Genomic DNA, 16,540 nt, shown 5'->3' with positions numbered 1-16,540 from the left:
GTTAAGCACTGGAAAAAATTACCTTGGGAAGTTGTGGAATCTCTGTAATTAGAGGTTTTTAAGGACATGGTCTACATAATACTTAGTCCTGCCTCAGTGCAAGGGACTGGACAAGATGACATATCAAGGTCCCTTCCCAATCCTAAATGTCTATGATTCTATGCTGTAGGAGACCACTTTAAATGAAGTGGGCAATTAAAGGTTAGCAGCCAGTAAGTTGTGTGACAATGTTGTAATGAGCCATAAAACAAGCCTCTCTTTAATTCCATGGTTTTTAGTGTTCAGCAAAGTTATGAATTTAGGCTCCCTGGCTCGTTCTTTGAAGGTGTTATGCAAGTTTCCCTAGAGGATGAGCACTTATAGCTCAGAAATAGAGTGATTGCTCTGTGAAAAGTGTTCTGCCACAAGTGATATGGTATGTTTTTGTCATTTCTCATTTTTCCTTTTTCTGTGTGAGTTCATTCGAGAGCATAGTGATTGTCTGGTTTCACACACATTGTTATTGGGGCATTTAGTGCACTGGATGAGGTATACCGTGTGTTGTGTTAGGCATGTGTAGGACTCATGGATTTTGAAAGGGATAGTGTGTGAGGTATTGATCATCACAGCAATGGACATATGTCTGCAGGTTTTGCATCTGTTGTTCTGGCAGGGTCTGGTGCCACTTTCAGTTGCTATGTCCTGGTCTGTGGGGAGTTTACTTCTCATGCTTGGAGAGATTGTGAGGTTGTTTGAAAACCAGAAGAGGGGTTCAGAAAAGATTTGTTTCAGGATGTGATCCTCATCAAATATGGGTTGTAATTTTGTGATTATACCTTATATGGTTTCTAGTGTGGGGTGGTAGGTGACAACTATGGTTGTGCGGTCAGTGGGATTTTTGTTGTTGTTTTTTAATTGAAGCAAGTTCTCCTGGGGTATTTGGGTGGCCCATTCCATGATGTGATCTACTTCTCTGGTGAGTGTCCTTTCTTGGTGAAGATGATTTTAAATGTGTTTAGGTGTATGTCCCAGACTTTCTCTTCTGAGCAAATTCTGTGGTACCTGAGTGTCTGGCTGTAGATATGTTTTCTTGTTGTGTCCAGGGTGGTTGCTGGATCTGTGGAAGTAAGTGTGGTGGACCGTGGGTTTCTTGTATATAGTTGTTTGTAGGGTTCAATTTTTGAAGCTGATTGTGGAGTCCAGTATGTTGATACTGGTGTGGGAATGTGCTAGAGAGAGTTTAATAGATGGTGGGGGGGGATGGCTGTTGAAGTTGTGGTAGAGGGAATTTAGGTCATCTTACCAGAGAATGGAAATATCATTAATGTATCCCAGGTATATCATGGGTTTTGTGATGTATTTTTTCCAGAAATTCTTCTTGGAGGTGGCCCATGAAGAGATTGACATATTGGGAAGCCGTCCTTGTACCCATGGCTGTCTTCATCATTTCGACAAAGTGTTTGTTATTTAAAGTAAGGTTGTTGTGGGTGAAGATGAAATGGATGAGTTTGGCAGTGCGTTTGGAGTGGATTTTTCAGCATTGTTCGTTATCTTGTAGGCATTTGAAGCAGGCAGCAATGCTATCATGGTGAGGGACACTGGTGAAAAGGGAGGTGACATCCATGCTGGCAGGGATGGTATTCTGAGGGAAGTTGTTAATGTTACAGAGTTTATCAGTGTGTCTTGGAAGAAACTGACCCTTTGTTTGCTGAGTGGTTTGAGGACCATTTCTTTGAGTCCCAGTATTCCTTAAGTAAAAGTATGATGGATCTATCTGGATTGCCTTGTTTGTGTATCTTGGGAAGCATGCAGAAGGTTTCTGGGATGAATTTGAGGGATATGAGATTGTAGTTTTTGTTAGCAATCTTTGGGGAAGGATTTGATGGTATTTTTAAATTCTTGTGTGTATTGTGGTGTCCAGTCATCTTTCAGTTCTTTATAGTAAATGGTGATGCAGAGTTGTCTGTTTGCCTCATTGACATAGTCATCAAGATTAAGGGCTACAATGGTGCCCCCTTTGTCTGCTGGTTTGATCACTATCTGGTGGCTGGATTTCAGGGACTGCATAGTTATCCCTGTGGTGGTGGAGAGATTATTGTGGATGTAATGTTTGTTGAGGAATTCACAGTTTATTTTTATTCCTGAAGCAACCGATGTAATGGTCTAGTGTGTGGTTTTGCCCACTGAGCAGCATCCAGTGAGATGATTCTTTATTTCTTATGACTGTTGGTGGGTGTGACAGGCTACACTCACCACTTGTGAGTGCCTCTTGTTGGTTGGGTGTGCTGCTGCAATCTTTTCCTGCTCCTGGTGCCCCAGTAGGTTTTCAACCTCACTAGGCAGCCTTCAGTGGCTCAGCCTTCCAGCCAAGTCACACAGTCAAAAATGGATTAACCCTTTTCAATGCAGCAAAAGTCCTACACTATACCAAAAGGTCCTATCTGCCCTCACCAGGGTCTTCAGCCCCATCTCCAGGGTGTTCGAGTCTAGCCTTTTTCTCAGGCATTTAGTAAAAGGATCAGATGGAACCGTCAGTCAGCCCTCACCATAGTCTTCAGCCTTATCTCTGAGCCCTTTAAATCTCGCTCCTTTTCTCGGGTTTTTAAACTAGCCATGTCCCCTTTCCATCACTGGCTGTTGGGGGGACCCAGACCCACCCACTATTCTGGGTCCCAATTCAGGAACCCTATACACAGCAGCTACATAACCCTGCCTCCAGTTTGCTGCTCCTATTCTCTATGCCTTTTCCCACATAACCCCTTTCCAATCACCTATTACCTTATTGTTACAGTTGCCAGGTCCTCTTGTTCCCATCGAGCTCCTCTGGCCTGAGGAGAGCACCCTTCCTTTCTCCTCTGGTCCCAGCCAGAAACTGACCTGCTCAGGCCCTGCAGCTTATGTTATCTGAGCCTACTGGGCTCTGATTGGCAGCTTCCACAATGACCATCTAGGCAGGCCTGGAGGATGCACTTCTGCTGCTCCTTCCTGGGGCGGAGTGAAGTAGAACTGCAGGACCTCCATCAGGGGGCCTCAAAAGGCCAGGTAAACCTCATCACAGTGGGGATGTGGTAGTTATGGGTAGTGTCCTCTTTGTTGTGAAAGAATTTGAAGTAGAGTCAACAGAAAAATTCTAATTCTCCACATGTTAGTAGGGTACTGAGGTTCCTTGGAGAGTACATATACTTCATTTCTAGTTAGGGATAGTCTTGACAGGTTGATGATGTTGGAGTATCATGTAGTGTCCGTGCGGTGGGTCCTGGTGTCATGGTTTCTCCAGAAGTGGTGTTTTGTTCATTGTGGAGTTGTTGTACTTCGTTCCACTTTTTTTGTTTTTGTTTCGAATGGCAACAAAGAATTAAATCCCATACTTAATAGGGGCCACATCCTGAAAGAAATCTTTTCTGAACCCCCCTTTTCTGGCCTTCTAACAACCCCACAAGCTCATTATCATATATATACTCCCCACAGACCAGGACACACCAACTCAAAGCAGCACTAGACCCTGACAGAACAACAGATGCAAAACCTGCAGACATATCTCCACAACAATGATGATCAACACCGTTCAAGATCCATGGGTCCTACACGTCTATCATAACGTGTGGTGTACCTCATGTAGTGCATCAAATGCCCCAACAACAACTATGTTGGCTAAACCAGACAATCACTACTCTTTCAAACGAACTCACACAGAGAAATGATAAAACACAAAATACCAAAGGAAACCTGCACATCTTCAAAAGATGAGCCTGAGAACTTAAATTCATAACTCTTCCGGACACTAAAAACCAAGCAAGTAAAAGAGACATTGGTTTTGTGGCTCCTTACAACAGTTTGCCACACACTGTACTGCCTGCTAACCCTTAACTGTCCACTTTATTTTAAGTGGTATCCTACAGTATGTGTGAATCCTTTATGCTTAACAATCTGTCCCATCTTGTATTTAGCTTGAACACTCTGGTTGCCTTTTCCGGACCTGAAGAAGAGCTTTGTGATGCTCAAAAGCTTGTTCCTTTTCTCCGGCAGAAGTTAGTCCAATAAAAGATATTGCCTCATCTACCTCGTCTCCCTCATATCCTGGCACCAACACAACTACAACACTGCAGTAGGCTTGATTTACATTCCATGCAGCAAATGCACAATGCAATAGTTAGGATTTCAATACTCACCTAGTTACCTATCATGCCTGCTTACATTTTCTCAGCTTCTTGATTGGTGACCTGTCAGACACCAGATAGATTGTTAGATTTATTTTTAAATTCAGTCTGCCATAGGTTCTGCTTATTTAAGTGGTTTATTGATTCTCCGCTGTCCAGAATAGATCCTTTGCTGTGCTAACTCTGGATTATTATCCAGCCCAGCCAGAAATATTATTCTGTATTCCTTGAAGTCAATGCCATTGCCTCCTTAGTCTCTGCAGTTCCTTGCAGAAAGGATTTAAATGTTTTATTCTTAAATGTTTTAGATTCATAGATTAATTTGATCTGTTTTTTTTTCCTTGCCACCGAATTTCACCTTGGTTCAACATCAAACCTGGACCCTGACCTGCATAGGCAGACACTTACACCCTCATGCAGTCCCGCTGAGACTCTTTACAGGGAAGGGTTCTATCCATGGGTATCTGATTTACAGGACTAGAGTCCCGTGCTTCATTCATTCCACTTGTTGCCAACTGACTGCTGGGTGAAACTGAGTATGCTAGTTAATATATATATATGCCCCTCAGTGGTCTAGTTCCATGCTACCTTAAGGGTCTGCCTTCCTATCTCTGACTCACCATGTGATTTATGTTCATGTCGTGCTCTAGAATGTTATGTCCCAAGTGTGGACACTGAATAGCCAGCCCACACCTCTGATATTCATTCTCTGCATATTGAGCACAAGGGTGACCACTTCTGGAAAGAACTGAATGAAACACCTCACCAACTGCCCAGGCCTTCACAGTTGATTAAATCCTGGTTTCCTGGTCAACTGGCAGAGCATCAAGCAGCAGGGAGACAATGGTGTTCAGACTCCCTACTGAGATCTTAAAAGTCTGAACTTAAGCCCTGCAATGTTCCCAGATACTATGATGATGGTCATCAAAAATAAATGTGTATAATATTAATAATTTCTGCATTAACTATGTTGCACTATATTAGTCTATTATATGTTATTAAAACGAAAGGGCTCTCTAGTCCCAGACTGAGTGATACTCATCTCATAGTCCTGTAGGATCCTTTACTCAAATTTTATTTGGTTGTCACTTTTCTTCTTTGACCCTCAGTGTGTCTTTTTTAAATGAGTTTAATCTGCATGTGATTTAATACAGTCAGTGATACTGGTTTACGATCTGTATTTTTAATTGATTAGGTCTTTAGAACATCAACTGAAGTTATGTCAGCCTCTTGTGTTTGTATTTAGCATGTTATCTCTCTTTTACAGCCTATCCACATTGGGTGGAGAAGCTTAACAATACTCAGTTAGACAGTGGAGAGCAGCTCCGATGGGAATGCAAAGCCACTGGAAAGCCACGACCCACCTATCATTGGCTGAAGAATGGAGTCCCTCTTTGGGCACAGGTATAGTGCTCAATAAGCCACCAGTAGATTGTAGTTTCCTCTTTAATTCAGAGAAAGTGAGCTGGGAAAAAAGTACTGAAGAAGAAATGCTTCAGAAAGGAGATTTTGCTTTTTCTATGAATATTTAAAGCCTTGGATAATGTAGCACCAGTTTTCCTGGGGGTCTGTCTGTTGAACTATGTCAAATTTGATAGCAGGTGAGCTGGAAATTCTCACTCTCTAGCTGAAATACAAACAGGATAGAAGGCAGGGCCTTTTTTATTCAGAATCCATGACTCTGAAATATTCTCGCCCTTACTATCAGTAAACTAGTAATATCCTTCTGAGCAAGACTGGGCAACTTTTGTTTGTTTCTGCTTTTGATTATGGTGTTTATGGTTGAGTTGTTTATTATATCTTTCTGAGTATTTGTGTATAGAGTCATACTGTAATTACCCTTGTATGGTTGAGCAAAAAAGTGGACCTGCTCCTTGATGTGTAAGTTACACCAGAGTAGAGTCCATAAACTCAGACTCCCTTAAACATCACCAGCTACATGTGTGCTAAATATGACATGGTATGTTCTTATTATAGATCTCATGTTCCTCAACATTAATGCACTAATACAAAGTGTGGATTTTTCTCTGTCTCATGTCTCAGCCATGTCTGATTTTTGCATCTGTAAAAATCTGATAGTTTAATAACTCTTTTGTGAAAAGCAAAGCCCCACCTCCCCATGCCAATATCATTGGCCTGTTCCATCTGGGAATTCTAGGTCCTTACTACACTGATCTGACAAGTTTTAAAATAAGGTCTATGTTAGAGTGTTTCTCTATGCAAATGGCCAACATTGGCATGGTGTGGATTTTTTACAATTTCTTTCAACTGAGTCATCAGCTCATCTCATGTTGTTTTATTTTTATGCAGCATGTTTCTATTCCTTTATAGCCTCCAAATATTAAGAGCAGTAAAAAAAAAGTGTTTGTAGACTCTCTTCATGCATTGCCAGATTAAAACAAAATTATTCAATTCTGGTAGAAAATGTCTCCATTTGCTAATGAATTCATAGAATGGATTTATGAAAAAAAAAAGATGTGCTATGCCTTTCTTTTCAGTGAATGCTTCATCTATCTGTGAAAATCGACCAATTATGAAAACAATGAGAGAGCAAACATATAAGGCAGTTTATTTTTGACATCCCAAGGCACTGCAAACAAGTTTATATGCCTTAGCTTTTCCATATCTGCCTTTCTGGAGGTGGGTGGAAAATCAGTCAAGACTTGGAAGCACTTTTAATTTCTGTGCTTTTGTGGTCTTGAGATTTTCCAAACAGCCAATACAGACTTTGCAAATTGCATTTCAACTTGAAACTTGGACCTCAAAAAAGAGAGGGGTATTGATTAATCCCATATACATTTTCAAATGCTATTTTATTAATAAATTTTAACTCACACCTAATAGTCTTTAGTAATGAAACGGAAGAATGTATTGCACCAACTCAAATTATTCATCATACAGCCACATGCAGTGCAAATTTCCCTACACAGCTGTCAGTGCACCTTGCTTCTGACCTTCAGAGATTATTTTCTATTAATAGGCCTTTTCAGATGAGATGCTGCAATTAATATAAAGGCAACTTGATCCTGCTACCCTTACTCACATGAGTAGTCTTGTATGAAAATAGTGCCATTCCTGCCAATGAAACTACTCAAATGCATAACTAAGTATTGCAGGTTTGGGCTAGTAATATGATAGATTATATGGTGGGTTTGGTACGTAAACAAACATTCACTATGGACTCCTTTGAGACCAGCAAACACATTTCCCTTGTGACCCAAACTACATCTGAACCCTGGTTCCTTAGCTAGGAAGGTAACTCATTGCTGCAGGTTGGCAGAGTACTCTTTGCTGAACCATTTTTAAAAGGCAAATCGGTGTTGTGGATCATGATAAAAAACAGTGCTCAGGGATGTTGCATTTACAGTTAAATAAAATAACCCAGAGGAAAATTCATTTTGTGGTCTTTACAGGCCCCAAAATATTTTATGTTTCTTATTCACTGAAGAACAAAAGGACGTAATCCAAAAAATTCACTCTAGTAAATTGCTAAATTATATTTTAACCACATTGATTTATTTTATTATTTTATTTTACTTTATTGTTCCCTTGCCTAAAACTAAGAACCCAGCAAATCCACTTCATTTGTTTGCTTTTGTAGAATTATTTTTTTCATTCCATTACAGAGCAGGGTTGAGATGGTTAATGGTGTACTGATGATCCACAGTGTGAATCTCTCAGATGCTGGAATGTACCAATGCTTAGCAGAAAATAAATACGGAACCATTTATGCCAGTGCTGAACTGAAGATTTTAGGTGAGTAATGTCTGAACAGAACAGGATTGCTCTCATCTTTCTTTTTGATAATTACATGGCTCCATGGTCTGTCATGATAAAGAAAGAGATCCTACATCTCGAACCTTAGCAGAATTGGATAAAAGCTGTATAATTAATTTGGCTGGGTTCCTCTTTTTCTCTTTCTTTTATTCATGTGTGTGTGTGTCCTTGGTTGCCTAGGGGTTCACCAGTACTTTTGCTACCAGAATGATATCTTTTTGAAACTCCTCCTTCAGTTATGCTTAGTGATTTCTTCTCACCTAACACCAAATGTTATGTATGGGACAATGTGCGGTGGGGAAATTCTAACTGTGTGTTCAAATGCATAACCAAATCCCCCGACACACACATACATTTTCCCCCCTTCTAACCTATGAAAACAAACCCAAGAACAAAAACCCTTTTACACCAAGAATTGAAAAAAACTGAAGTTACTTTAAAAAAAAATAAAAATCTCCCATGGACAAAACTAAAATTAAAATCTTTATCTTTCATTGCATCTCATTGTTTGAGAATAAAACCCACATCCAGGAAGGTATTGAATAATGTGCTTTATTTTAAGCATATCAGTATTGCCACTGAAATCACCAAGACTACTCTTATGCTTAAAGTTAGTCATATGCTTATCTGTCTCCCAGAATCAAGTCCTTATACCTTATCTGGTCTTTGTAGGGAAATGTTGATTGATGATATTTCATAGTTACAAGAATTAGAAAGAAAAAAAAACCCAAAAAACTCCAATGTGAGCCTTGGCACATCTGTCTGTCCTATGCGTATGGCATTGGCACAGTAGCATAATGGACTTGATGATAGTGCTGGGAGAATTTCAAAGGGTTCAGTTTAAATAAGCACACAAAGTTCTCTTGTTTCCTGATCCCATAAAAAAATGTGAGGACACATGAGTCCACTTATGGAGTGCCTATTTTCAGTGTCTGGGGGCCATTGGCCTTCTCTGTATTAACCAAATCTTGTGAATCAGAAAAACTGGGCTGGAAACTTGAGAGATTGTTCTTGTAAACTCCTGCTCATGTCAGTAGTCCCACAGGAAACAGTGGAAAAGGATTGTTCATGTGAATAAGGGATTTTAGGACTGGGCACCTCATAAGAATAGGCTGACGCAAACTGTTCACACTATTTCCGACTCCAGATGGGTCATAAATGCTCTCTCAAGCTAATCCAACAATTCTGCTTCAAGGTCCTGCTGGTATCAGAGCGTACAGAACTATGTGATGGAAAATAACTTAGAAAAAGAGTTTGGTATGGGGTCAGTCCCAGTTTGAAGTAAATATTTGAGTGGAATGAGGAATTATGCAGGATTCTGAGACACCTTTGATTACCAAGGGCAGATACCTAAACTGCTGACCCAAGGTCATATTTTCACAGCTAGTTCCTCAAATATTTCTTCATACCCACAAATTTAATTCCATAGCCAGGGGCCCTCTTCTCAGAATGCCCTGCCCCAAGAGTTTTAGTTGAGGTTCAGTCAGCTGCAGGGTCCCTGTTCATTGCAATGTTCCCTTGCTATGGCATTTTTGGTGTGCATTTTCATTGTTTAACATGTACTCTAATATATCTCTCTGTTTGTTGTTATACAGTGAATGCAACATGTCCAGTATAATCCTGCTGTAATAACCTTAAACTTTTCACATCATTACTTTCTGTGCTGCCATAATAATGCATTAACCTAGTAGTTGCATTTCCTTTCTGGATTTTTTTATAAAGCAAACAGAACAAATTAAATTGTTCATTTTTAATAATGTTATCATTAAAATTGTCCAAAATAAGGTTTTGAAACTCATACATTGTTGAGAAAAGAGTGTGTGAGAGTGGGAGAGAGGACACACGAGCTATCACTTTTGCTGCCGAGTGAATTTTCTGCGATGCTAGATTAACAGGTACATAGACCCATGGAATTACAAAGGGATGGCTGAACCTTCAGATTGTAAAATTATCATCTTAAAGTCAAATTGTAATACCCTTACTTGCATTGTTTAGTACCTTACTCTTCAGATAGACCCATTTAAATCAAGGGAACTGTTCAAGGAGTAAAGTACTACTCAACACATACAAAGGACACTCAATTGGGCTATTTTTAAAATATCTCTGAATTTGAAAAAAAAAACTGCAGCCAGAATTGTGAACATCTTAAAAATAAATTATTTTTAAACAATGAAATCCTTCCAGAAAACTAGAAACATGTTATCAATTTTCCACAGCTGGCTTTCAGGGAAAAAAAAGGCAAAACTAATAAATAAGCCCATCAACAAACTCTTGGTAACAACTAACAGTATTTAACAGCTTTGGGTGGATTTGTGGCATTTAAAATATACTAATATTTTGAGTTAATGACTGTAACAAAGGTATTTAATTTTATTGTTGATTTTTCCAGACATTCTCTAAAGCTGCTAGATTTCACAAGTAATCTAATTTTAGTATGTTGATATGAACGACTTCTTATTAACTGATAGGTTGATTAAATTCTAATCTTGCCATTGGAATTGGATGCTGATTTAATGGCATTTTTTTATACATGCCATATGATCTGTATTATAATAGATTCCTAACAAAAAAGTGAAAATGGATGATGAACCATCTGTTAGAATTCATTGAAATGGAAGGCTCTGATTGTTCTCTATAGAACTAACATATTTCTTTTTAACAGCCTCAGCTCCCACTTTTGCACTAAATCAGATGAAGAAAACTATAATTATTACCAGGAGCCAAGAAGTTGTCATTGAGTGCAAACCACAAGCCTCTCCAAAACCAACCATCACTTGGAAGAAAGGAGACAAAGCAGTAAGAGAGAATAAGAGGTCAGAAGTCTCTTCAGTAAACTAAGTATTAATGCAGTTACATTTACTACTGTGGTTTCATATGGAAAGTACAGCAAGTGACAAGAGGCACACATATGCTATTATGTACAAGAGTGCATGTATAGTAGTTACTAGACTAGCTGATTAGTTTGACAGCAGTGAAGTTATCTTCCCTATAGTGGATGGACATTGTTATTAACTTTGAGATCAAAGCTCTGGTGGTTTAAACAATGATGCAGAAAAGGCTAAAAATGGTTTCCTTTTTTGTTTATTCCTTGTTCTTCATTTCAGACATGCTGCATTTATGATGCTACACATCTTGTGGTTCAGGAGATGAAAAGTTTGTAGGCTGTGATTGCTATAGTGATGGCATGAGAACATCACATTTGTTTAAGATCATTTTACAAGGGACCCAAGCTAAGCTTGACAGCTTGTTGTCTAATAGGTCCTGTCAAAGGGTGCTTTGAAAAATATTGCACAGAACAACAATACAGTTATACAACAATATTAAAGTGCATAGTAAATCATTTTGGTACTTAATGGCACATCTGTTTAACAGGCTTTCTTTGATTAAGTAAATTCTGTCCAGCTCTGTACTTTAAACACAGTTAAAGTAGCTGCAGGTCAGATTCCAACTGCAATTGCATTACACAAGAAAACACTACTATACATTAAAGCAGTTTTGCCAGCCTTGACATGGACTTTAAGAATAACCATAATCGTATCTTCTTTCTTGTAACGTTATGTGAATGGACCACTTAAACTGACTTGTATGGCATTACTCTGAAGGATGAAAGCAAGGTCTTTTTGTGCATTTATATAATACTGATGAAAGTCATATAGTGCGTCTGTTTTGGTCAGCTGTGAAAGGTGAATGTTATCTTGTTTGATCTTTAAAGATGGCAATTTAGTTTCATGTTGTTTGTTTTGTTCTGAAAAAGAAAAAGGACAATATTTCATATGATGTTGATTCCTTTTGGAAAGATAAGGCAATGTATGACATCAACTATTTTACCCATTAGTTTATAGAAGTGGTTTTGGAATGGTATATTTTGATAATACAGAGGTGTAGATATTGGTAAGTTATAAGGCTGATAACCATATCATGCACTACTGATAATGATAGCTGTCTTCCAGTCTTTGATTAACTTCTGTAGTGATCAAAATGAAAGAGACTTTTGTTTTGCCTGGATTTGTAAAAGCTGACTATTTACTTTTATTAAGCTTCTGTGTTTGTTCAGACCATTTTAATCTAACACTTCTTTGTGTCCTGCCAGCTGATGTCTGCTGGTGACAAGATACAGTCCAGAGCTAACAGAAATGCCTATGATTAAACTTAGTTTCATTATTTTTTTAATAGCACAAAACCAAGATGTAGACTATAGTTCTGTAGGATGTATCCAGAGGTATATAGTTAATTATCTGAAATTCCTAAACACAATGGCTGATCTGATTCCTTTGTCCCTGCAATATAGTAATGACTTTGATGGTATGTTTGATATTAAACAAATAGGGCCAAATTCTGCCCTCTGTTGATTTAGTAGAGTTATTTCTGATTTACATTGGTGCAACAGCATGCAGAAGTGGGCCAATGCAATCATAAACATAGTGGATTCAATTACAAGAATCAAAAAATATGTTAACAATAATCTAGATGAAGTGTACTCAAAATAATAAAAACAAAAACAACAATGTATAAGTAAGGCTAGTTTCAGGAAAATAAAATGTGTACTTGTTGGCGTACTTGGTATCGGTCTGCCTATAAGTGATGGGTGAACTGAAGAAGGTTCTGAGGGCTAGTATGAACACTTATCTGATGCTTTTTTATACATAGCCTAACTCTGGTCTAAAAATCTCATGAGAACAGGATTTCATGTTAGATTTCTGATGCATGCTGATTCTCACTGGATTGGAAATATCATAGTGAAAATAGCCTTTTTCATCTTATTTATGCTTCTTAGTTTTGACCATGAGTAGAAGGAGATATGAAGAGGCATTCGAGATAAAAAGAGCTGACCAAACTTTTCAAGTCTTAGAAAGGTTTGGTTTGTGTTCTATTTAGCTTTCAGTCAAACATACAGAATAGTTCTTATGTTAGTCAGAGTGCACCTATCTCTACTGTTTATACCAAGGGAAAAAATCAGTTACTGACCTTCTGTACTGAATTCCTAAAACAATAATAATAGAGTCTCTTTGAAGTGGAGAGGAGTAGGGCCATCACATAAAGGACAGATGTGTTGGGAAATATGTTAATTTTGTGGGGAAGGAGCCTGTTTTCCCCGTGCTATGGAGGACTCTTTTGGAGGACTTGTACAAGTTACCTTTACATTTAAAAAAAAGAGAGAGACAGAGCGAGAGGAAGGAAAAAATACTTTTGTTTTGGTGAATAAGTTCAATTATTCTTTCAGTTAACTCCTTTATATAAAGTGATTAACTACCTGAGACCCAGCTTGTAAACCCCTTACTTCCCTTGGTGGGTAGATACTAAGATGAACAATCCTTTTGATATCACCTAGAAGAGCTTTGAATATCCTTGAGCTGATTTGGGTTTCCCTCAATAAAGTCTTAACCCATTCAAAATAAAAATTAATTAATGAAAGTATTGTGGATCATTAGAATGTAATTGCCTAGGATGGAATTTGGCCAGAACACAAAAGTTAATGCTTTTGTTGTTTCTAGTTTTAAATATTTGGGAGGTGCTTAAATGCTACGGTAATTGGTGTCATGTAAGCACTAACAGGAGTATCACCATAAATGTTTCCATTAATTGTCTGAGAATAGTTTAAAATGGTGTTAAAAGCCCTTACTCATCACATTCTATTTGACTCCTTTGTTTTGTTTGATGGAAAATGATAGGATTGGCACTATATACTGTCCATCGTTCATTGTGCCCCAGCTACTAATCTGCATTTGGCTTTTTAAGTTCATAATTTTGTAAACATTTCTAGAAACATTTCTAGAAAAAGCAATGGAATCTGGACCAAGGAGGCAGTGTTTTGATCCAGAGGAGGCTTAAAATAGAAGTTTTGTGTTTGCGTTTGAGACAAATCAAAGCTGGGACTTGATTCAAGTTCTGAAACTGAAGTTCTGGTCTCTCATGACGTCTTCTTGCAAGGTTTTGGCCCCCTGGTGTAGAAGTCATGAAAGATCAGCTATCCTCATGGGGTTTCAGACCTCAGCCAGATGCAGAAAACAAGGGCCTTCTCATTTGTAATCAAACTCACACACAAACTCTAGCATCAGATTCAGGTCAAGACCCTGCTGAAATTCAGGGGAGTGGGATGACTGTTCAGATTTGACGATCCAGTTTGGAGCCCATTTCTAGTGAAAACTAGCTTGGTCCTAGTTTGTAAAGCTACAGAAGCAGAAAAACAGATGTTTTGATCAAACTTTTCAAGCATACAATAAACCTTGAAAAATACAATATAATTGACTGGAATCTGCTGTCAGTTACACTGATATAAATCTCGAGTAACTCCATGGAAGTCAGAGATCAGACTCTGAGCAAATGTTATTTATAAATGCTTTAAAATACCTTTTGTGCAGGCTTTTGTAAACCAATGAAGTTTTATAATGATTGACTACTTCAGAAATTTTAGTAAGCCATTTCTCTGTGTACTATAATCTCTCTTTCATCACTTTTTTAAGGTCACCTACCTTTCTCCTCTAGATTTATTCTTGCGGCAGTGACTATAGCTGATGTTTAAACTGATATGCTTGGGGAATCATAGGTGTTAAAAAGCTTCATAAGACTTTGTTCATCTGTTTTTGTTCTCTCTCTCTTTTGCATCCAAAATATCCTTCTCATTTTAAATTCATATTGGATTTTCACTCTAGCTCATTATTTTCATTAGATGGCCATTAATTATAGTTAAAATGAAATCATCCAAAAGCACTCTAACAGTGCGACAAATGCTATTAAGACTCTATTATTACTTCCTCATTCAGCTCCCTTTATTTACAGAGGACTAAGGGGCGGGGAGGGAGCAATTTTTGTTCAACAAGCAGCTACCTTGAGGAAGACAGTGTTTTTACAGGGGAAAGTTGTTTTGTTTTATTTTTGTCTGAGTTTCCTTTTCTTTTGAGTCTAAGTTACAATGGCGACTTCACCAATGTCCTTTGTATAGATAGATTTGATTTTGGGCAATTTTATTTTTCTGATCGTTTTGAGGAATCACTCCATTTCTATTGGTCACCATCAAAACATTGCCCTTAGAATGAAGGTCCAGTGGATTTGTGAGAGAAACCCAAGAGTCACAGTAAATCACTATCAGCACCACAACCCTTGCATGTTTCCTTTAATCTCTGCTATCTGAAGTCACTGTTCTACTGGCTATATTCACCTGCCCCAGATCCAATGCTGATTTCTGCCCATTGTAAATATCTAAGGATCTGCACATATTATTATTTATTATTTATTAATAAACATTCCTTTGAGGTACATAGATATCTAGCAATCATTTCACCCACCACTGAAATGCAGCCACTTTTCACGTGGAACACAACAATTGTTTACCTTCGTGCCAGGGCCATACAAAACAGTTTTAGACAGGAAGTAACGAATACCTTATTCAGTTAAAGGTGTAGGGGAGATTTTGGATAGTTAGAATGTAATTACCTAGGATGGAATTTGGCCAAAAGTTAACACCTATCCCTATACTGAGTGCCATGACACCATTAATAACTGCAAATGACTGGGATCTTTGTTTTACATTTTATCTGAATGATGACAACTCCAGCTGTACTCCACCACAGAAGAGCTTTTGACCCGTAACGAAAAGGACTTCATATTGAATCAACATCTCTACTTCCTGCATCATTGAAATATTCACTGGAGGGCTTCCATTCAGTTGAATGCTGGCCTGGAGAAATGGATTCCACCTCTGTCTCGTATGTGATTCTAGACAAACCATTTAACCCAAACTGTGCAGAGCTGGTTCACTCGTGTGTTCCTCATTTTCTGAGTGCCTGTCTTGAGTTCCTAGGGTCTGATTTGCAGAAGTGCTCACAGCTATACCTGAACTCAATGGGAGCTGTACTTAGAATATATAAAGACTTATATCATTGTACATGTCCTAAGCTTTTCAGTGTAATCACCCAAAACTGATGGATAATTTTGACCTTAATCTTTCTGTGCCTCAATTCCCCATTTGTAAAATAGGGATAATACTGCACCCTCATTTCATTGGGATGTTAAGAAAATAAACGGAGAAATATTTGAGAAAAATTCAAATATTGTAGTTAGTGTGAGTATGTGTATGTATGTGTGTAATATATCTTGTATGGTGAAATTGGTTACTACATAACTGCAGGATTGCTACAATGTTGTAGTGAGATATAAGAATGAGATTATTTTAGCATACTTTTCAACTACTTTTGTCATAAACTCAGTTTGATATTAAAACCATTGAACCAGACATCTTGTACACCCTGATTTTAGTCAGTCTTTCTTTGTTGTTCAATTAGTTGAAAAACACAGAGCACTTAAATCTAAAAATAGGATAACTGAAACAGTCAGGAATGGACAGGCTTTTATACTCTTTTGGTCTCTCAGTGTAATTCATTTTCAAGTTTGACAGGTTCTTATTACAGCATTGCACTTCACTGCTATATTTAAGGATCTATGAATGGTTCCATTTTGAGTTTCTATTTTAAAAGGATTTATAGCTTTTAAAAAAGGGGGGGTGGGGGACTAAAACTGGGCAAGAAGGATCTGAGTCAGTAGGTGAAGTTTTACCCCAAAACAAACAAACATGTTTTGGTCATTTTATGTCACATTTGAAAATATATGTAGGCACCCTTTACTAGATGGGC

At 38.1% G+C, this 16,540-nt stretch overlaps 1 protein-coding gene across 1 annotated transcript in view; it reads left to right on the top strand.

Annotated features, from left to right (window-relative positions):
- Nucleotides 1–16,540, top strand: part of CNTN5 (contactin 5) — a 1,047,172-nt gene that overhangs the window by 841,375 nt on the left and 189,257 nt on the right. Inside the window, exons 13-15 of the mRNA XM_045019421.1 lie at nt 5,404–5,540; nt 7,763–7,892; nt 10,576–10,726. Of these exons, the coding sequence (XP_044875356.1) occupies nt 5,404–5,540; nt 7,763–7,892; nt 10,576–10,726 (418 nt within the window). The remainder of the gene's footprint in view (nt 1–5,403; nt 5,541–7,762; nt 7,893–10,575; nt 10,727–16,540) is intronic.

Source organism: Mauremys mutica, chromosome 1, assembly GCF_020497125.1.
Source record: "Mauremys mutica isolate MM-2020 ecotype Southern chromosome 1, ASM2049712v1, whole genome shotgun sequence".
In the NCBI taxonomy this organism is placed as follows: domain Eukaryota; kingdom Metazoa; phylum Chordata; order Testudines; family Geoemydidae; genus Mauremys; species Mauremys mutica.
Note: the sequence above shows the minus strand (reverse complement) of the source record. Positions and strands in the feature narration are given on the sequence as shown.